The sequence below is a fragment of the Mesoplodon mirus genome, assembly GCF_964341445.2.
Source record: "Mesoplodon mirus genome assembly, chromosome: 7".
Lineage (NCBI taxonomy): Eukaryota > Metazoa > Chordata > Mammalia > Artiodactyla > Ziphiidae > Mesoplodon > Mesoplodon mirus.
Window position 1 is genome coordinate 96,327,595 of NC_138983.1, and position 21,478 is coordinate 96,349,072.

General features: G+C 48.9%; 2 protein-coding genes across 2 annotated transcripts in view; both read left to right on the forward strand.

The window, feature by feature from the left end:
- The window catches only part of LOC309808072 (forkhead-associated domain-containing protein 1-like), a gene marked incomplete at both ends in the record, with an annotated part of 74,417 nt that extends 71,461 nt beyond the window's left edge, over positions 1 to 2,956 (forward strand). Inside the window, 4 exons of the mRNA XM_082628079.1 lie at positions 359 to 466; positions 1,671 to 1,815; positions 1,957 to 2,081; positions 2,849 to 2,956. Of these exons, the coding sequence (XP_082484205.1) occupies positions 359 to 466; positions 1,671 to 1,815; positions 1,957 to 2,081; positions 2,849 to 2,956 (486 nt within the window). The remainder of the gene's footprint in view (positions 1 to 358; positions 467 to 1,670; positions 1,816 to 1,956; positions 2,082 to 2,848) is intronic.
- The window catches only part of LOC309808893 (forkhead-associated domain-containing protein 1-like), a gene marked incomplete at both ends in the record, with an annotated part of 407,547 nt that overhangs the window by 377,997 nt on the left and 8,072 nt on the right, over positions 1 to 21,478 (forward strand). The window lies entirely within an intron of this gene.

Sequence of the window (21,478 nt, forward strand, 5' to 3'; positions counted from 1 at the left end):
GACTCTATGCAGTGATACTAGTATCATCATCCCCATTTGACAGATGAGGACACTGAGTCACGGAGCAGTGAAGTAACTTTCCGAGTGTCGTACGGCTTGTTAGGGACCGAGCTGGGATGGGAGTGTGCGGTAGAACATAGTTGAGCCCCGGGTGCAGAGCTCGGCCCTTTCCCGTAGGGGGCAACTCCCTGTGAGTTTGCCTCCACCCTGTGCATGCCTGTGACCCCTGCTGCTGGGCTGCAGCTGTCCCTACCCCTCAGGGACTCCCCCACTGCCATTAGCACCCCCCCAGAAGAGTTTCCCCAGAGGGCATGATGATCACATTAGCAGCAAGCCCACGCTTTCATCCTCCTTTCAGGTGGAAGAGAAGCTTCGGGAGGATTCCAGAAGGAAATTGCTTCAGCTGAAAGAAATGAGGAACAGAGAAAACCTCATTAAAGCCAATTTGGAAAGGGCAGTAGGTCAGGTAGGCGTGCTGCAGAGCCCCTTCACGGGCCCGTGCTCTCCAGGGAATCCCGCACCCAAGCGGCCGGCAGGGATGAATGAGGAGGAAGACGGCCTGGCTTAGTTCACCCGCTTATCTCAGGGGCAGGGCTTTGTGCGGCTTCCGCGTCCCCGTGGATTTCACTAAAGAGGCTTTTCCTTCTGGGAAGCTGCCCACTCCAGTGTTTGCTGTTGCCTGAGACCCTGACCAAGCAGCCAGTCCCAGCTCAAGGCCCACCCCAGTGAACCAGCTGTGCAGTTCCCTCTTGGGAAGGGTTTGAGCTCTTGACCTCGGTGGTGTTTCTAGCACTTTCTCCTTCACATTTTTTGTCCTGACATTTAGAGCGATCTTTCTTCCTCTGGGCCCCCAAAGAGATGCTACAGTCAGTGTCCCCAGGGAATTGCCACATTTCTGTTTGTTTGTTTGTTTGTTTTGTTTGGCCGAACCGCGTGGCTTGCAGGATTTTAGTTCCCCGACCAGGGATGGAACCCGTGCCCCCTGCAGTGGCTGCATGGAGTCTTAACCACTGGAGCGCCAGGGAAGTCCTGCCACTTTTCTTAATAAAGTAAAACCCAGAATACCACAGCTTATGCCAGGTGGAGGTGGGCAGGGTGGGGAGAGGGCCATTTCCCAGGGCTCTGACCCAAGATGGCCCAGTGGCCCTTCCTCTGACACGTGGCACAGACATGAGGGCCAGAACATGCAAACGAGCCTTCACCAAAGGCTAAGGGAGAGCAAACGAGAACCCAAGACGGGGCACTGGCCCTCCAGAACACAGCCCACCGAGGGCAGCCCATCTTGGGCCCCTCCACAAGGCATCCTCTCCTGGCAGCCACGGCTCCAGGGGGACCAAGAACGTTTTGCGTGTATGTGTTTGTGCTTTTCTTTTTCTGGGAGAGTGAGTCCACCTCGTCACTCATTGGATGCTCAGAAGGATTTGTAAACCACCAAAAAAGGTTAAGAACCACGATCCTTAAAGGAGCCCTCCGTCCCACCCAGCCCAGCTCCCAAAGCCCTTGAGTTTGGTAGCATCCAAGCCTGAACCATCAGTGTGACCGGAATTTGTCCCACGCGCTGAACTTCAGAGGCACCCACAAGTTAAATGATGATGCTGACCCTCAGGCAGGTTTGAAAGCCTCTTCAACCAACTTCCACACCATCACCCCCGGTGTCCTTTCTCCTGCAGGGTGCCGACCCCTTAGCAAGGCAGAGAGCCCGCCAGCCTGGGCTTCCCTCCGTGCACCTGGGCTACCCCTCACCTTGCTGGCACTCTGCACCCACGGCGAACACCCGCCTTGAGGGCATGATCTGCGCCACTTGCCGAGCGCCTGGTCATGGCTCTGGCCAGGGGTCATCCAGGAAGACCCTCAGAGACACTGAGATTCCTCCAGGTCTAGACTCGAGAGAGAAAGGACGAACAAGGCTTCTCTGCGCTGCCTGGGCCTTGCTGCTTCACCCCCTTGTCTCCACAGCCCGCTCCCGGCCTGAGGTCCTGCCCTTCCCCAGGCCAGTGACCACAAGACTCAGCCCACCATCCAGCAGGACCTGTCCCTCCCCACCCCCACCCCCCACCAAGCAGTCCTGTAGGGCGCCTCTGGTGATAACACGGGCCATTGCCCACAGGGCCCTCTGCATAACCTCTTCCTCGGGGGAGCTAGGACCCTCCCTTGGCCATGAAACCAGCAGACGACCCAGAGTCCCTCCAATCACCCAGCTGGCTTCTGGCAGGATGACTGCAGAGGTGTCCTTAGGAGAGTCACAATTCCTCTACTTGGCTTCCCAGAGCTCCCTGGTGTGCAGCAGACTCCTGTGTCTTAGGACCTGTTCACGTTCTCATTGATTGTGTGGCCCTTGTGGTCCTTCAGGGCTCTGTTTTAGAGCCTTTCATGACCACACTTTGCCAGTGAGCCAAAAACCCAGGCCAAGGGCCATCACGTTGGGAAATTTCCAGAGAAACTTGGGCTTCTTTGCCGTTCAAGCCTCATGAGCCTGGGGCATCTTGAACTCGTCATTCTAGAAGCCCTGACTTAATTTAACTGCGTTGTTTCATCATCCGTAATATGAAGACACCAGCATCAGGGAGGCACTCAGTAAAAACTGGCTGAACTGAAGGAGAGGACTTTGAACATCTGACTTGACAGGTGTTTCTGTTCTAAGCATTCGATGAACGTTTATTGAGTGCCTGCTGTGTGCCAGGCGCTGCACCAGGCTCCGGGGACCTGGAGAGGAGTACAGGAGACGTCGTCTTCAGGACACAAGGTCTAAGGCACAAAACGGCAGCAGGCAGCTCCTCCTTCTCTCCCCAGGCGCCCTTGCTGATGACACGAGTTACCCGGGCTGACAGCCTCAATGTTTATCTCACAGCCTGGTGCCAACGTAGCAATTACGGAAGAGCGCTCCCGGCCCTGGACTTCCCACTGGATAATTGGCAGCAAGTGGCTCTTCCGAGAGCCCGAGACGTGTGTGTGCTGACCGTGTGCGTCGGCTAGGTTAGGCGGGCACACCTGAAAAGTCATTAAAACCTGCTGTCCCCCTCTCTTGTGTGGGCACTGCCCCTTCCGGTGAGAGGTGAAGGTGTTAATTACCCATAATGACCACTAAAGGCGTGCAGAGCCTTCTCACCGATTTCTCCCAGACCCAGCGACGGAGGCGCCTCCCCCAGCCTTGCCGCTGCAGCTGCGCCCCTCACCTCATCCCCGTCCCTTTCTTTGTGCTGCAGCTGGAGCTTTTCAGAGGTCAGGCCCTCAAGGCCACCTGCGGACGCGGGAAACCGTTCCAGGACAAACCCGTCTCCAATCAGCAGGCTCGTCTCTCTTCCCCACTTTCTCCTTCAGGGACCCGGGGCTCCAGACACTGGGAGCATATGTTCCTGTTTTTTGTTGGTGGCACATAATTTTCACACTGTTGCTACACCATAAAGATTTGTTTTGATTTTCTGGGATTTCCTGGCTTTTCAAGTAAAAGCCAGTTAAACTCCCTTGCAGTGTTTCTGTGAAAATCAAATTAAACCACCCAGGACTGTGTCTGGTCGGCAGACCCGCACGGTGAACCTCCGTTAGCCCCGCGAGGAAAGGGGCGGCCTCAGCATGGACGGTGCGTCCTCGCTCGCTCGTTCCTCCTGAAGTGGCGGATGGCAGTGAGGGTGGGCCTCTGGCTGTAACGATGCCTTATTATCCTTCCGTTTATCCTCTCCAATCCTGGGTGTCAGCGCGCGGGTCACAAGATCATACCACGGGCTTCTCTCGGACGACCTCCTTTTTAGGAGCCCACAGCATCAGGCTCAGCGTGATGAATCCCTCCCAGAATGCAGAAGAATCTAGAACACACTCGTGGCCACATGACAGGCCTTTGGCTCTTAAAACACCATCTCTGATCCTGGGAAACATGCCCCGGTGACAGAGCCAATATCCACGCTCCAGAGCCAACCCGAAAACACGCCAGGACCTCCCTCCTCCGAGCTTAAGCTGAAGCCCTCCAGGTCCCCTCCCCCCAGAGCCACCCTGCATTTTAATTAATTAATTAATTAATTTTTGCTGGGTTGGGTCTTCGTTTCTGTGCGAGGGCTTTCTCCAGTTGCGGCGAGCAGGGGCCACCCTTCATCGCGGTGCGCGGGCCTCTCACTATCGCGGCCTCTCTTGTTGCAGAGCACAGGCTCCAGACGCGCAGGCTCAGTAGTTGTGGCTCACAGGCCCAGTTGCTCCGCGGCATGTGGGATCTTCCCAGACCAGGGCTTGAACCCGCATCCCCTGCATCGGCAGGCAGACTCCCAACCACCGCGCCACCAGGGAAGCCCCACCCTGCATTTTAAATCTTTTTTTTTTCTTTTTCTCACCAGTTACCAGAAAAGAGCAGCAGGGTCACAGAGGACAATAGCAACGTTTGGCAGCAAAAGCGGACCCTGCAGAAGGAGACCCAGCTCAGCAGCTGCAAAGAGGAGGAAATCACCCAGAACATCAAGAAGCTGAAGACATCCTTAGACAGTTGCCAGGTGCCCCCTTCTCCATTCCTCAAATGTCCCCTGTGTCTCATTTTTGTGCTCCTTGTTCAGGAAATTGTCCAGCTCTGCTTTTAGTCCACCTTTTCTCTTGTTGGAGAAATCTGTTTGAGATCAGAAAACAAAGGACCTCCAGAAATGCCTCCCAGGTGAACTTGGTGTGGCCAAGGAGAAGCTGCCCGACACACTCCAAGTGCTGCCTTTGGGAGGCCCCAGACCCCGGGGGAAAAAAAACAGCCCCGTGTTATTTCCAGAGAAACCAAAGAAACCTTCTGCTCTTTATTTGCAGTTTTCTTTTCTGTCCCAGCAGTGGAAGGCTGCTCTTACCCTTATTGGACCAGAGGGTCTGGCAGAGCCCCCACTTCATGGCCCCCACGCAGGGATCCAGCTTATCACATCAGGCAGCTGCTTCTGCTTTCTCTGGAAATATGCAGCTACTATTTGGGGAGTCTGGGCAAATGTTGGCTTGTCAGCACTCTTTCAAATCAGGAAACCGCACTTTATGACCAGCTTGTGTGTTGATCTCAGCAGGAATTCTGTAACCAAATTTGCTTCTCCTTTCAGCCAAATCGTCCTTGGCAATTTGGCTTTGGAATTGCCTATACCTAAACAAAGGGTCTATTTGTCCATCCAGAGTCCCAGTTAGAGTGCACGTGAAATAAAAGCTGCCTCCTTCCTTCCGCCCCCCGAAAAAGGGAAGTAAAACTGGGCCGTCACAGGGCGGCCAACATACGGCTCTGCCTGCTTCACGGGCCCGTCAAGAACACTGCTCTGTGTGGGTCACAACCGTCAGGTGGTATTTCTGGCGATGGTGCCCGGGCTCCTCACGACCTCATCTCTTTCCAGGCGTGCATGACAATGTCTTGCTCTAGCAATGAGCTGAAGAAGGAGGTCGACCACCTACAGCACCTGCAGGTGAGCCCACCTGTCTCAGGGCTCCAGAAGGTGGCACTGGACATCTTGCGCCTGTCACTGTCCTGGCTGGAGGAAACGGAGCATCTCCTCCACGAGGTGGGGATCCAGTTCTCCAGCTCCGACAAAGGTGATTGAAACTCTTTTCTCACATAGTTACATGACTGAAATATTGCGTTGAATCTGATCACGATGGGACATCTATTGAGGGAGGCTTCTTAGGTATGTGGCCAAGTGTTCCCTTCTCCAGACTTCACTTTGCTTCACCACTTGAGAAGCAGTGTTCCTGGAAAAAAGTACACAAGTGAGACGTGATTACTGGAGAAAAATGAGACGTGACAGTGGCAAAAGGAAAAATCGAAATTATGCTAAATCTTCTCTCTCAGAAGTAACCATATATATACATATATAGAGTAGAGACGTTTTTTAGAGCAGTTTTATGTTCATGGCAAAATTGAGAGGATGATACAGAGATTTCCCAGGTACCCCCTGTCCCCACTCATACACAGCCTCCCCCATTTATCAGCATCAGCACCAGAGAGGTACAGTTGTCAGGACTGATGAACCTACATTGACACGTCCTAATCACCCAAAGTCCATGGTTTATATTAGGGTTCACTCTTTTTCATTTTAATTTTATTGGAGTGTAGTTGATTTACAGTGCTGTGTAGGGGTCACTCTTGGTGTTGTACATCCTATGGGTTTGGACTTGGACAAATGTGTGATGACATGTATCCACCATTATAATATCATACAGAATCGTTTCCCTGCCCTGGCCTTTCTCGCCTTCTGAGATGGCCCACGCTCTGTCTGTGGAGTGTGTTTCTCTCTAAATAAGTCCACGTCTTACCTACCACTTTGTCTCTCACTGAATTCTTTCTGCGATGAGACATCAACAACCTGAGCTTCATTAAGTCCTGAGACCAGCAGGTCCACCAATAATGAGGCCCACCCCGGGGAGGACCCAGAGGCCCTGTAAATCACAGTGCTCCACCGGGAAGATGGTCCAGTCCTGAAGGTGCTTTTGATCCCAAATCTACTGCCCTAAGCAGAAGCCAGGGAGCACGGCGGGGGATGTGGTTCAGATCAGGCCATCTTTGAGCAGATTGGTGGATTCTGTGCACAAAGCCCTGGTATTAGGTCAACTCGATTTATGAGTTTCACTTCTCAGGTCACTCTGTAACTACACAGTAACAGAAAGTACGCAGAATTCATTAAAAGCCACCTGTGGAGTCCATAGAGGGGAAGTGGGGTGGGTGAAGTTACAGATCAGGGACGTGGTAATAAAGCAAAATGATGATAACCCATAAACCCAAATATCTAGAAACTGATATTCTAGAAACTGAGGAAAGTAAAGCTACAAGTTTAACAAAATAAAAAGAAGCAAAGGAGAAGCCAACTTCAGAGCCAGCCTATGCAATTCCTCCATGGCAGCGCATGTTTGTCTGATTGAAGCCTGGCCCTGCTGTTCTTCAGTGCCTTCCTATTAGTGCCTTAAGTAATCAACATCTCCAGTAATCCCTCTGCAGTGTTCAGGAATTCAACTCGTCATGGGGAAACCTGTGGTTTGAGGACTTAAGTTTTTAAGATAACGTCTTTTCTTTTCAAAACTGGACATTTTTATTCCAAATAAAAGAACCTATCCCCCCCCAAAAAAAGAATAGTTTCACTGCCCTGAAAATCCTCTGTGCTCCCTCCCAGCCCCCCCGCAGCCCCTGGCAACCACAGATCTTTTTACCGTCGCCATAGTTTTTGCCTTTTCCAGGATATCATGTAGTTGGAATCATACAACTTTTCAGATTAGTTTTTTTTATTTAGTAATATGCATTTTCGTTTCCTCCAAGTCTTTTCATGGCTTGATAGCTCTTTTTTTCTTTTTAAGTGCCCAATAATATTCCATTATCCATTCACCTACTGAAGGACATCCTGGTGGCTTCCAAGTTTTGGCAGTTATGAATAAAGCTGCCATAAACGTCCACATGCAGGGTTTTGTGTGGACATGTTTTCAACTTCTTTGAGTAAATACCAAGGGCGCGGTTGCTGAATCGTGTGGTTAGAGTACATTTAAGTTTTTTTTTTAATTAATTTATTTTATTTTATTTATTTTTGGCTGCATTGGGTCTTCATTGCTGCGCACGGGCTTTCTCTAGTTGCCGCAAGCGGGGGCTACTCTTCCTTGTGGTGCACGGGCTTCTCATTGCAGTGGCTTCTCTTGTTGCGTTGCATGGGCTCTAGGTGCGCAGGCTTCAGTAGTTGTGGCACGCGGGCTCAGTAGTTGTGGCTCACGGGCTCTAGAGCACAGGCTCAGTAGTTGTGGCACACAGGCTTAGTTGCTCCGTGGCATGTGGGATCTTCCCAGACCAGGGCTTGAACCTGTGTCCCTTGCATTGGCAGGCGGATTCTTAACCACTAGGCCACCAGGGAAGTCCGTAGAGTACGTTTAGTTTTTAAGAAAACCACAAAACTCTTTTCCAAAGTGGCTGTTTTGCGTTCCCGCCAACAATGAATGAGAGTTCCTGTTGCTTCACATCCTCGCTAGCGTTTGGTATCGTCACTACGATCATATTTTGTGTGGAACTTCCAGGGCATTTTCCCATGGAAAGAGCTGTGTGATTCTAGGCAAGTTACTTCCCCTCTCTGTGCCTGTTTCTTTACCTGTAAAATGGGGATAATAGGGAATACTCACCCCTTAGGATTTTTGTGAGGATTAAAATGCATTGATACATGTAAAGTACTTAAAATAGTACCTGGCATAAAATAGGCACTACCTATCCACGTGTATTGATTTTTTAACTTTACAAAAGAATAATGTCATATTATACCCAATTTCCTTTAGTTTCATTCCTAACAGTACATCTGGAGCACCCTTCCATGTCAATACACACAGATCTACATCATCGCTGTCACTGATGGCAAGGAACCCCATTCTGAAGGGTGTACCGTAATTTATTTAGCCAGTCCTCTATAATGGGCATTTAAGTTGCTTCCAGTTTTTCACACTTAATAGATGAGGCTGACATAAATATTATTCACACATACCTGTTCATCTTATCTTTATCATCCTAGATGTGGAAGGATATGAACCACTTTCATTCAACAAAGATTTATCGCAGGCCTCCTAGATACCAGGCACAGTGCAGGTTGGAAATATAATGGGGTCAGAAACAGGTAGAATTCAGGTTATGGGGTATATGGATGTTGGCTGTAAAATTCCTCCCTCTTCACTGTACATTTGAAATCTTTCATAATAAAATATTGGGGAACTAACAGGCACTCTCCCTGCGCTTGTAGATCTTAGGGTCTCAGGGAGGAATAGGGGTGGGGCATTAACTGAAAAATCACTCACATGTAAAACTTTAATCATGACAGTTGCTTTGAAGGAGAAGTGCAGGGCTCTGACCTGGTCAGGGACGGCAGGGCACCTGCAGGGTGCATAGGAGTTATTTGCCAAAGAGGGGAGGGGAGGGCATTCTGGGTGGAGGGAGCAGCGTGGTGGGATCGCAGGAAGCATGGAAAACTCACGGGACTAAAAGAAATGGAGGCGGAGGGCAGGGACTGGTGAAGGAGGTCCACAGGGGCTGTATCATGGTGTGGCCGGGGGCTTGCAGAGCACTGGTAAGAAGCTCTGCTTTAACCTGAGAGCAGAGAGAAGCCCACGAAAGGTTTTAAGTAAGGAACTGATGGAACAGGCTTGCATTTGGAGACAGTCATCTTGGCCACGAGTGGAAAATGTACAGGAAGGTGGCCAGCACAGAACCCCGGGAGAGCAGTTAGGAGGCTGTCACAAGACACGATGGTGGCCCTCACTGTGGCAATGGAGGGGACGGAGCAAGAGAGAAGATTCCAGGGGCATTTAAGAGATGAATCAACAGGCCTCAGTGATGGAGTTAGATATGGCTAGAAGGGAAGTGATGGAGAGAAAGGGGGCTACAGGTCTCCAGGTTTCTGGCTTGTGTTAAAAGTACAGATGTGGTTCCTTCACTAAAATCCAGAGTAAAGAATGCCACAGGAGGACCAGGTTTGAGAGGGAAGATGAGTGTGAGGTGCCTGTAGACATCCAAAGTGAGGTGCCAAGGACGCAGCTGTCACCCTGGATATCCAACCGTATCAGTGATGTGGCCCCGGAACCCAGAAGAACATGTGCCACATAGCGGGTGCTTAGTCAGATGGGATGGATGGACGGGTGGATGGATGGATGGTGATTAAAGCCATACGTGTGAATGGTATCACTAGGAAGAAAGTATTGAATGAGAAGGGAGAGCCCAGGGCCACACCTGGGAAACTCCAACATTTATCCTTGATACTACTTGCCAAAGCGCTCTCCAGAGAGGCTGCGCAAATTTGACATTCTTACAATAATGAATGAGAATAGAGGAGTGATTTTCAACTCTGGTGATTAAGCAACCCCAGCCAGGATATGTCTAAGGTAATCCAGAAGGTGGTGTGAATTTCTTTTAAACGTGTTTAAAAAGAAAGGCAAGGCTTCCCTGGTGGCACAGTGGTTGGGAGTCTGCCTGCTAATGCAGGGGACACGGGTTCGAGCCCTGGTCTGGGAGGATCCCACATGCCGCGGAGCAGCTAGGCCCGTGAGCCACAACTACTGAGCCAGCGCGTCTGCAGCCTGTGCTCCGCAACGAGAGGCCGCGATAGTGAGAGGCCCGCGCACCGGGATGAAGAGTGGCCCCTGCTTGTCGCAACTAGAGAAAGCCCTCTCACAGAAACGAAGACCCAAGACAGCCAAAAAAATAAATAAATAAACAAATGTGGGGTTTAAGAAAAAAAAAAGAGGCAAAATCCAGATGAACTTTTCTGTAAGTGCCTGCCCCTCCCCGATAGCGTAGAGAACAGGGGCGCTGCATTGCTCCCGGCAACCCAGCCCCTCCCCAACCCCCGTATTACTGTCGTTGTAATCACGGCAGAGTCTGAGTGTGCGTGAAACCAAGAGAGATGTGGCCCACGGTTCTAGCTGTTCTTCAAAATCAGAACTAAAACAAGGAAAGACCATGATCTCTATCCTAGTAATAGCGGGGCCAAGCAATGTGTGCACTGTCCCCTCCCCAGGCTTCAGGAGTCACTGAAGCCTCTGTCTCTAAATCTAGTCTTACATTCCCGTAAAGAAACATGGGTTGCGAAATTAAGCCATCAGGGGCTTCCCTGGTGGCACAGTGGTTGAGAGTCCGCCTGCCGATGCAGGGGACACGGGTTCGTGCCCCGGTCCGGGAAGATCCCACATGCCGCGGAGCAGCTGGGCCCGTGAGCCATGGCCGCTGAACCTGTGCATCCGGAGCCTGTGCTCCGCAACAGGAGAGGCCACAACAGTGAGAGGCCCACGTACCGCAAAAAAAAAAAAAGAAGCTGGCTCAAAAACTCTTTATGTGTTAGACCACCATGATAAGTGATTCAAGGTACTTCCCATTACTGAGGCCAGCAGGGGATCCCCCAGTCACTCATCACCATACGCAAGCAGTCCTAAGAGCCTTGTGTGTTCACAGTTCCTAAGAGGAGGGTAGGAACGATGGTTTGTTTAACTCCTCCTCGGTACTTGTCACTGTGTTAGTTGTTTTACATGTACTGTGTACTTTCGTCTTCCAACAGCCCAATGAGCCAGGTACTATTGTCGTCTTTATTTTGCAAGTAAGGAAACTGAGTATCAATAACATTAAGGAACTTGCTCAAAGTCACACAGCTGGTACATGGTAGGGTCAGGACTCAAACTGAGGTCGTTGTGATCCTGGCACTTGTGCTTTTTCTGTGACCCCACACGCCCTCCGAAGATCCAGAGGGGTACCAGGTACATGCCCAGTTCCTAGAGGACAGGTTCTGTCGTTAACTTGAACAGAGACAAACCTGAGAGTTTCATTCTCTGGAGTGAAGGGTGTCTGATGCGCGCCGCGGGCCTCGCCCCAGCAAAGCCCCATTTGCATTAGAGGGAATAATTCTGAGTTCAGGCTTTGGAGACCAGCTGCTAAGGTGTGACTCTCAAGTGTGCGCTTACTCATTGTGTGAGCAGGTCTCGACTTCTGTGTGCCTCTGTTTACTTGGTTATAAAATGGGGTTAAGATCTCACCAGGTAGTTGTGAGGATTAAACGACGTGGTACCCAAATCATGGGGTCACACATAAGCCTTAGGAAACGGTAGCTGCCATCCGCATCAGCCTTGAATACTTGTTGATTTAATGTGAACTAAATGTGGATGGCAAGCAGATGGGTATGCACACAGGTAGGGCAGCTTGATTTACTCACGCCGAGGTGCCTTTACCTGTGACCCCTGCCGCATCTCTATTTGACAGCTAGTCAGATTTTCTTAGCCGTGAGCACTCAGTTCTCTTCCCAGGCCTTCTTCCTCGGCTCTTGACAATGGGCTGCATTTCCTAGCTGCCGAGTGGTAAAGCTGGGACTCCATCCAGGTCCCTCTGACCTCAAAGCCCCTGCTCTGAACCACCATACTACCTGCCTTTTAAAATATTGTCCTAAGGGATAAAACACACGTAACGAGCTAGGTCTGTAAAATCCTGGAATAAATCCCTCAGGGAAATCCAGGTTGAGTAACTATTGTTGGATCATGTCATGAGCAGCCCAGGAGATTGGGGTCACTACTAAAGATCTGATTGGTTAAGATATCACCTAACACCTGTCACAATGGCCGTCACCAAAAAGAACACAAATAACAACTGTTGGCGAGGATATGGAGAAAAGGGAACCCTTGTACACTGTTGGTGGAAATGTAAATTGGTGTGGCCACTACGGAAAACAGTTTGAAGGTTTCTCAAAACACTAAAAATAGAACTACCACATGATCCAGCAATTCCACTCCTGGGTATTTATTCCCCTAAAATGGAAAACACTAATTCAAAAAGATACATGCACCCCAATGTTCATAGCAGCATTAGTTACAATAGCCAAGACATGAAAGCAACCTAAGTGCCCATCCACAGATGAGTGGATAAAGAAGATGCAGTAGGGAATTCCCTGGCGGTCCAGTGGATAGGAGTTGACGCTTTCACTGCTACGGCCCAGGTTCAGTCCCTGGTTGGGGAACTAAGATCCCACAAGCTGCATGGTGTGGCCACCCCCCAAAAATAGATGTGATATATCTATATGTATATGTATATGTATATGTATATGTATATCTATATCTATATCTATATATATATAAATCTATATATATATGCAGTGGAATACTACACAGCCATAAAAAAGAATGCAATTTTGCCATTTGCAGCAACATGGATGGACTTGGAGGGTACTATGCTTAGTGAAATAAGTCAGATAGAAAAGGACAAATACTGTATGATATGACTTTTATGTGGAATCTAAAAAATAAAACTAGTGAATATAAGAAAAAAAGAAATAGACTCACAGATATAGAAAACAAACTAGTGGTTACCAGTGGGGAGCGGGAAAGGGGGAGGGACAAGTTAGAGGTAGAGGTAGAGAAATAGGTAGAGGTAGAGAAACAAGGTAGAGGTAGGGAAATAAGAGGAACAAACTACCGTGCTCACTTCAGCAGCACATATACTAAAATTGGAACAATACAGAGAAGATTAGCATGGCCCCTGTGCAAGGATGACACGGAAATTCATGAAGCGTTCCATCCTTTTGTGACCAGAATGGGAAGGAAATTCAAAAAAGAGGGGATATATGAATACATAGAGCTGATTCACGTTGCTGTACAGTTGAAACTAACACAACATCGTAAAGCAGCTATACTCCAATTTAAAAAAAAGAGGTACAAACTACTATGTATAAAATAAATAAGCTACAATGATATATTTTACAGCACAGGGAATATAGCCAATATATTTTTTTTAATTTCACTTTTTCCTAATTTTTTTTAATTCTTTTCTTTTTTTTTTTTTTAAACCCCACATTTGTTTATTTATTTATTTTTTTGGCTGTCTTGGGTCTTCGTTTCTCTGCGAGGGCTTTCTCTAGTTGTGGCAAGCGGGGGCCACTCCTCATTGTGGTGTGCTGGCCTCTCACTATCGCGGCCTCTCTCGTTGCGGAACACAGGCTCCAGACGCGCAGGCTCAGTAGTTGCGGCTCACGGTCCTAGTCGCTCCGCGGCATGTGGGATCCTCCCAGACCAGGGCCCGAACCCGTGTCCCCTGCATTAGCAGGCAGACTCTCAACCACTGTGCCACCAGGGAAGCCCATAGCCAATATTTTATAATAACTATAAATGGAATATAACCTTTAAAAATTGTGAATCACTATGCTGTACACCTGAAACATACAATATTTTACATTGACTATATCTCAATTAAAAAATAAAAAAGCTGCGACCTAAAAAAAAAAAGTCTAATTGGTGAAGGATTACTGTGTGGTCCCACTGGAAGACAGGAAACATCTAAGGAGGACATTAAAAGTCAGCTCCCCTCTCCTCCTGCCTGGTTTCTCAGCTTCTTTTGATAAGGGAAAGAAAGGACTTTTTACATTTATCTTTGCAAGCTCAGTTGATTGTGTCTATTTCTGCAAGACTTTGTTGCAAATAAAAGGATTCCCTGCATACATAGAAAATCGCTCTTTCTCAGATATCCAAGATATGCAGTATTTTTATGTGAAAAAAAAGAAAGTTGTAATACAATATGCACAGTGTTCTCCCCTTTTTTTTCTTTTTTTTTTTTTTTTCAAATGCCAATATCCAACCACAGGAGAAATCTGGAGGAAAAGACATAAAAGTGTTGAGAGTATTATCCCAGCATGATAAGACTGTGTGAGCCTTGACTTTCCCTCAGTCGTTCAACAACTATTTATTGCAGCCCTACTGTGTGCCGGCCACTGAGGATACAGCGGGGGGACACTTTCCACTTTATGGGTTTCTGCCCTGTTTGGATTTGTGTAACAGGCATGTGTAAATTTTGTAACCAGAACTATAATCAAGAATTGCTGCTTCTCCCAGAGAAGAAAATCCCTCTTTCCAACAGCCCAAGTCTGCATCACCCTTCTCTGCCATCTCGGGATCCACCCAGTGCCCCTCTCCTCACGCATCCTTCACATCAGCCAGCCCAGCCCTTCACTCTCCAGCCTCTAGTCTCTCTAAAAAGAGAATGAGAGACCTAGGTCTGAATTCTGATCCTACTGCTTACCAGCTCCATAGCTGAACCTTGCTGGGCGTCTGTGTCTCACCTATAAATGCAAACACATTTCCTTGCTGGGCTGTTTGTAATGATCAGAAAATATCACGTGTTAAACTTCTGGCATGGTGCCTGGCACACGGCAAGTGGTTAATACTGAATAGCTATTATTATAATATTATTATTCTCACTCTTCCAAGCTGGAAATTCTCAGCAAGTGGCATTGTCAGAGGTCAAGGGCCCAGGCACGAGCCTATTCAGCTCCCCTCCTGTCTCTCTCCACACCCACCTTTCCTCCTTTCCCTCCATCTTCCCTCACTACGTTCTCTTTCCAAATGCAGCTCTTCCCTCCCTGAGTCTCCCCTTCTCTCTCCCTCCCAGACCACCTTGTGCACAAGCTCCTGAATCACGACCTCCTTCTTCAGCGTCTACAGCCTCCCACTCCATCTTTCTCCCTCGTCATCAAACATGCACTTCAAGCTGGTGTATCTTCACTGGGACCACTGCTTCTTTAGCTCCTTTTCTACTGCTTGTACTGCTGTCCCACTAAGACCTTGAAGTGCATTACACCCTGTGTGCTCACCACCAACTTCCCACATTGTCTTTGCCTCTTTGGCAACTGACGTGGCCCCCCTGCACTGAAGCCCCAGCTTGCTCCCCCCGCCATGTTCTCTCTGGCCTACCCAACCCTCTCGGTTTGCTTTCTTGAAACCCTCTCATCTTTCATAATTACAGCTTGGGTGGGTGATGCTCCTGGCAGCCAGTAGGTGGAGGCCAGGGATGCTGCTAAACGTCCTACGGTGCCCAGGACGGCTCCCACGACGAGGACTGTCCCGCCCAACACGTCGAGATGCTGCAGCTGAGAAATGCTGCTGGCTCCTTCGTCTCTGATACATCCCGGTTATTTTTCTGAAAAAAAAAATCACCCTTCATTAAGCCAACTCACTGCTCCATCAGAAGCTGAAATAGCAGTGACTCAGACCCTGGAGTCACACCACTGTGATCCCAAGCCCTGGCTCAGCCATTTGCCAGCTGTGTGGCGTCCAGCAGCCACAGGTCTCAGAGCCCGACCGCCTCATGTGTAAAAGGAGGCGATGGCGGGACAATACAGTGGGGTGATGCGTTGATTGCTTGGCAGAGGGCCGGGCACACAGGTCACACTCGTGACATTTCAGTGATGTTTAAATCAAGTTTATACTCTTTAGGCTACTGTTCTAGGCTGGCCACAAACTGAACTCAGCTTTCCATCCCAACTCTTCCCTCTACTCCTCCCCTCCCCCATCATCTGCTCTAACCCAATTAAGCTCTTCCAGAACATGCACTGCATTTCCCCACCTCTCATCCTACCTCCTGCCTTCACCCCCCATATTAGTTTCCTATGGCTGTTCTAACAAATTACCACAAACTGAGGGGCTTAACACAACTCATATTTATTCTTTTACAGTTCTGGAGGCCAAAGGTCCAAAATCAGTTTCGCTAAGGTAAAGGCAAGGGGCTGGTTCCTTCTGGAGGCTCTAGGAAAGAATCCGTTTCCTTGCCTTTTCTAGTCTCTAGACTGGAAAAGGCGAGGAAATAAAAATTCCCCGCTTTCCTTGGCTCACGGCAGAGGAGCACCTTCAACTCTCTGCTTCTGTCACATCACCGTCTCTGTCTGTCTGTAGTCAGACTCCCTGTGTCTGCTTCTTGTAAGAACCCATGCGCCTATATTGGGTCCCCCCAGCTAATCCAGGATAAGCCCGCATCTCAAGATCCTTACCTTCATCACATCTGCAAAGGTCCTTCTGCCCTGTCAGGTAATGTTCATAGGCTCTAAGGATTAGGACCCAGACATCTTTGGGGGGGAGGCATCATTCACCCAACCACCTCTTCCATTCTGACACGCCATCCCCTCCAACTCTGCATACCCATGCGTGCCCACGCCCAGTGGGGCCTCAGCCAAGCAGTGATCACACCAGATGAATGATGGTGCCTCCCCTGGGACTTTTTCATAGACGGATGCTGTGCAAGGACCAACCTTGGGGAACTTCCCAGGATAAATACCCTGTTTAGAGGGAATAGGGCTTTCAAGAAACCAAGCTTGCTGCTGGGTGGAGCCCTGGGCTAGGACACAGAAGCCTGGGTTCAAGTCCATCCTCACACCTGTGGCCGAAGGTTCCCCCTCAGTGCCCCCGCCCTGGGAGGCTGCAGCCTCATATGAGCTGTGTGGCCTTGGACAAGTCATTTCACCTCTCTGGGCCTCGATGCCTCACCTGCCAAGGGAGGATGGTGAGCTCATTAGTACTGGCCTGTGGTAAGTGTCCAGTAAATAGCAGCTGTGACTTTTACATGCAGTAACTTCTTCCTGAGCCTTTCTTTTGAGTGTAAATTATTTCTTTTATAGATCACAAGGACCACATGGATGGATCATTTCTAAACTTAAAGACCCTCGGGATGGAAAAAAATGTTCGGAAAATATTGGATGTAAAACCTGACTTGCCAACTTTTTCAAGAGTAGAGATCGGAACGGTAACCAAAGAAACTTTGTCTCTGCATTGACTGACACGTGGGGAGGGTGGGCATGAGGACAGACACGAGCCGTGTGCCCTGGCACCACTGTATACATCATTGGTTCGAGGCCAGGTCCTCCCTGATGGGCTGGCACCTGTATGGACTGATCGGTGCCTGGCCGTACCAGCAATCCAATGTTTGAATAGAAAGGCGGCTTGCCATCATGTACAGCATGATATAGCATTGCACTGATGCTGGCCCGGACAATCTCTGGGCCCTCCTTTTCACATCACATGTTATATTCTGCAGAAAATATCCAACAAGCTAATGTACAACAGTATGTCATGAGCTTGCCTAACATTTGCTTTTTGCTATAAACTGAAAAACATGAACACATAAAGGGCAGCCAAAGGGAGCCATGATGATTAAGAAGACACAAGTTCTAGAATCAGAGACCTGTGTCCTAATCCCAGCTCTGCAAGCTCTGTGACCTTGGGCAGCCTCCTAACCTTTCTGGGACTTCAATTTCCCAGCTGTAAAATGATGATGGAAAAATTAAAGGAGATCATTATGTAAAGTGCTTATCCCAGTGCCTAGCTCATAGCGAGCACTTTAATAGATGATAGTTATTATTGTCAAACAGTATTTAAAGAGTATTATCCAAGACAACCTTCCTTTCTTAGGGAGCATAGTTTGTGTTTTCCAGGATTTTCAGAAGTAATTTGATTCTTAGGTTGAAGGTGCCCTGTATCCTAAATGGATGTTTGATCGGGTGTTTGACTGACACATGACAATGGACAGCTCAGGTCAGCGTGGCTTGCTGTGGCAGCTGGTCTAAACCAGGTTTGGGAAAACATAATAAAGCCATCCTATCTGTACCAGCATTTTCTCCTACAATTTTTCTAGACATTTGCTCACACGTCTAGAGGTGTGAGTCTTCAGAAACGTGTTGGTCTTCCTGATAAAATCGAACCTTCCTTCTCTGAGGTTGGGAGTAGAGGGACCGTCTCCAGGTGGGGAGCTCAGCTGGATCTCACGTCCTGATGGTCCTGCTTCCAAGATTGACCTTCCCCTTGGCAACAAGCCCTCATCCCACCACTGACACCACAGAGCAGGAAACCTCCCAACTCTCAATCCTCCAAGGTTGGCAGTAATTAAAGGAAAGAGCAGGAGGAAGAACAGCTGACATCTGTGAACTGCTTACTGTGTGCCAGGCGTTGACCTCAGCCGGCTCCATGCCTTATGTCATTGAACCATCGTAGCAGCCTTGTGTCATAGTTACTATTATTGTCCCCATTTAACAGATAAGAAAAAGTAAGGCTTCAGGAGGTCAAGTACCTCACCCAAGGTCACAGAATAATGATTGAAGACACACCAGGGGTGTGTCCCTGGTGGTGTGTCTGCTAGCCTGCAGAGACCGGGTGGGGACTGTGTGCTTGGATCCTGTAGCCCAGGCTGTTCCTTAGTGACCCTCCCCTCAGGAAAAGAGGGGGCGTCTGGAGAGGTACAGAGGATGCAGCTCAGGGTAGCTGAAGACACTGAGCAGCATCTCAGGTTCTTTTTGCAGCAGATCTGCCCGGTTTATTGTCATCTTCAGATACCCTCTTTTATTCTCATCTCCATAGATACATAGACAAATATGTCCACTCTTATCTATCACAGTCACTTTGGGGGCCATTATAGTTTTTTAGTTGTTTTGTTTTTAATCTCAGAGGTTTTCAGGGTAGTGCCAACAAATGCTAGGGCTAAGAGATGCTCATGGCAAGCATTAAAAGCCAATTTATTTTTTAAGGAGGCTTATTAGGGTTATTTGTAGTCGTTCAGATCGGGTAACCTATTCAGACTGGTGGCCATTCCATGCAGTCATTTGGGCTTCCAGCAGCCAGCTGGCTGGTTGGGGTCTTAGGGAGATGCAGCTGCAGACACTATCTGCATTGTCTCTGGAAAGGGTCTGAAGTGATGCTCACCCACCAGGTTCCAGAACTAGGAGAAGGTTGGGCCAAATTTTGTGAGGGTATGGTTTCTGCTGCACAGAAATGAGATTCCTTTAATAAAAAGGAGGGAGGCTATTTTCCACTTAACCTTCATTCGTTCATTCAACAAACATGCCCACTATGCACCACTCGGTGCCAGGTGCCATGCTGGGCACAAGGAGGGAGATAGTGAGCAAAAGCCGCATGGTCCCCATTTTTCTGGAGCTTGTCTTCTCAACATCAGCGGTACTGATTTTTTGAGCCAGGTAACTCTTTGTTTGGGAGACTGCCCTATGCATCGTGGGGTGTTTAGCAGCATCCTTGTCCTCTACCCACTAGACGCCAGCAGCAATTATGACAACCACCAATGTGTCCAGGCATTGCTAAATGTCCTGGAGGGGGTAGGGTGGACAGAGTCACCCCCGGTTGAGAACCACTGGCCTAAAGGGAAGACAGGCGAGACGGTGGCCAAAGAATGGCATAAGTGATGCATCATTTCAAAGGCAGTCGTGCTCTGAAGTGGTAGGAACACAGTCATATAGAAAGCAGTTCACAGAGTCAGACTGGATTTAAAACCAACTCTCTTGGCATGGACATATATACACACACACGCTACCAAAGGTAAAATAGATAGCTCGTGGGAAGCAGCTGCATCGCACAGGGAGAGCAGGTCGGTGCTGTGTGTCTACCTAGAGGGGTGGGATAGGGAGGGTGGGAGGGAGACGCAAGAGGCAGGGGATATGGGGATATATGCATACCTATAGCTGATTCACTTTTTGATACAGCAGAAACTAACACACCATTGTAAAGCAATTATACTCCAATAAAGATGTTAAAAAAATTAACTCTCTCAAATTATTCTTTAGTATCTTTCCAGTTCTTCCATTATTCTTTGGGTTATTCTTCTGGATGTAGAAAATCATAATGGAATGCCAAGAGAGTTTTTCTTCTTTTTTTTAATTTCAGCCTCAAAATGGCCTTTCCAGCCCAGGGTCCATCATGGTCTCTGAGAAGTTAAGGAAAATGGATGTGGCTGACGCTTTAGATCTTAGTGAAAAGCTGGTAGGTATACCCAGCATCAGTCCCCTCCTGTCCAAACCTGCGTGCCCTGCAGATAGTTTAAACATCAACTCCACATACATTTTAGTTGTTACAGTAGCTCCACGAGACCCATCTCCTATCCCAGCATGGGCTGGAAATTGCAGAGCCCAATTCCTTGGGAGACTGGGTAGTAAGAATGAATGTTTATGTCTGTTGTCATTCCCCCTCCCCACTTCCCCCCAGTTCTCAAAAAGGCATAGTGTAAATGGATGCAGGGGAAAATGAAAGTCGTACTAAAAACCCCAAATGCACTCATTTGCAAAGCATATGTTTCTTCTCTGCAACTGCAGAAAATGAATGAAACAGAATTAGACGTTTGCCTCCTCAAAGTGGCCACCAGCGGTCTTGGGCCAGGCCTCTTACCTGCAAAATGCTTTCTCGTAGTACTTGGACATGAGCAAAACCCTCGGGACTATGCTGAACATCAAAGATATGTCAGGTCACGTGTCCATGAAACACCTCTCCCCAAAAGAGAGGGAGAGAGTCCACCAGCTTCGACAAAGAGACCTGTACCTGGTGTTTGATAAGATCACCCTACTCAAGAACCAGCTGCAGAGAAAAGAAGAGCTTTTGAGACGATACGAGAAGGACATTGAACAGCTCAAGTATGGCCCGTGTCCCCGGCAAAAGGCCCAGGCCTCCATTCTCCAGGCTAAACCTCGGGGCAGCTGCAGACCCGTAGGGACCAGGACAAGAGGACAGAGGCCTGGGTGTGGAGTGGGGAGGCGGGATGGTGACTCAGGGCCTGATGGACCCAAGTCTCTGGGCAAGAAAGCAACAGTTAAAGTACCCTGCTGTTAAGGAATAAGGTGCACCTTTTATAAATGTGTCTGATGTTTCACCATGTGTGTGCTTTTCGTAATTCCATCGTATTTTCAGTGGTATCCGTTCCCCCACCCTCTCTGGGAAATTGGGAGGGGCTGGTAGCATAACCTGTGCCCCCTTCATGCTGCACGTCCACAGCCAATGGGCTATTTATTCTGCCCTCTAGTCCCCACATCTTCAGCCTTCCCCCCCACTTGTAAGGAAACCGCGAAGCCAGGCATATATGGAAGTGTTCTGAGGATCTCCCAGGTCGGGAGCATTGGTGGTGAGTGAGAAAGCTGAGGAGAAAAGAGACTTTGTCTCTCCTGTGTGCTCAGGCAGAGCAAAGTGTCGGTTCAGATGTACCAGTCACAGGTGGCAAAGCTGAAGGACATCTTCAGAGAGGCCGAAGAAAAGGCGCCGCTGAAGGAGGCCCTGGCGCACATGGAAGAGCGGCTGCACCAGGAGAAGAGGGTCACCAGGGCGATCAGGCAGCAGAAGGTGAGAGGTCCCTGCTCGGAGCAGAGCCTCTGAGGCTGCCCCTCAGCTCCCTTTAGAAACAGCCAACTGAGGTCCCAGTGGGATCCAGGCAGCACAGAATGCATTCGCTCATTGCAAAGGAAGGTGGCAGAATAGCTTTAGCGTT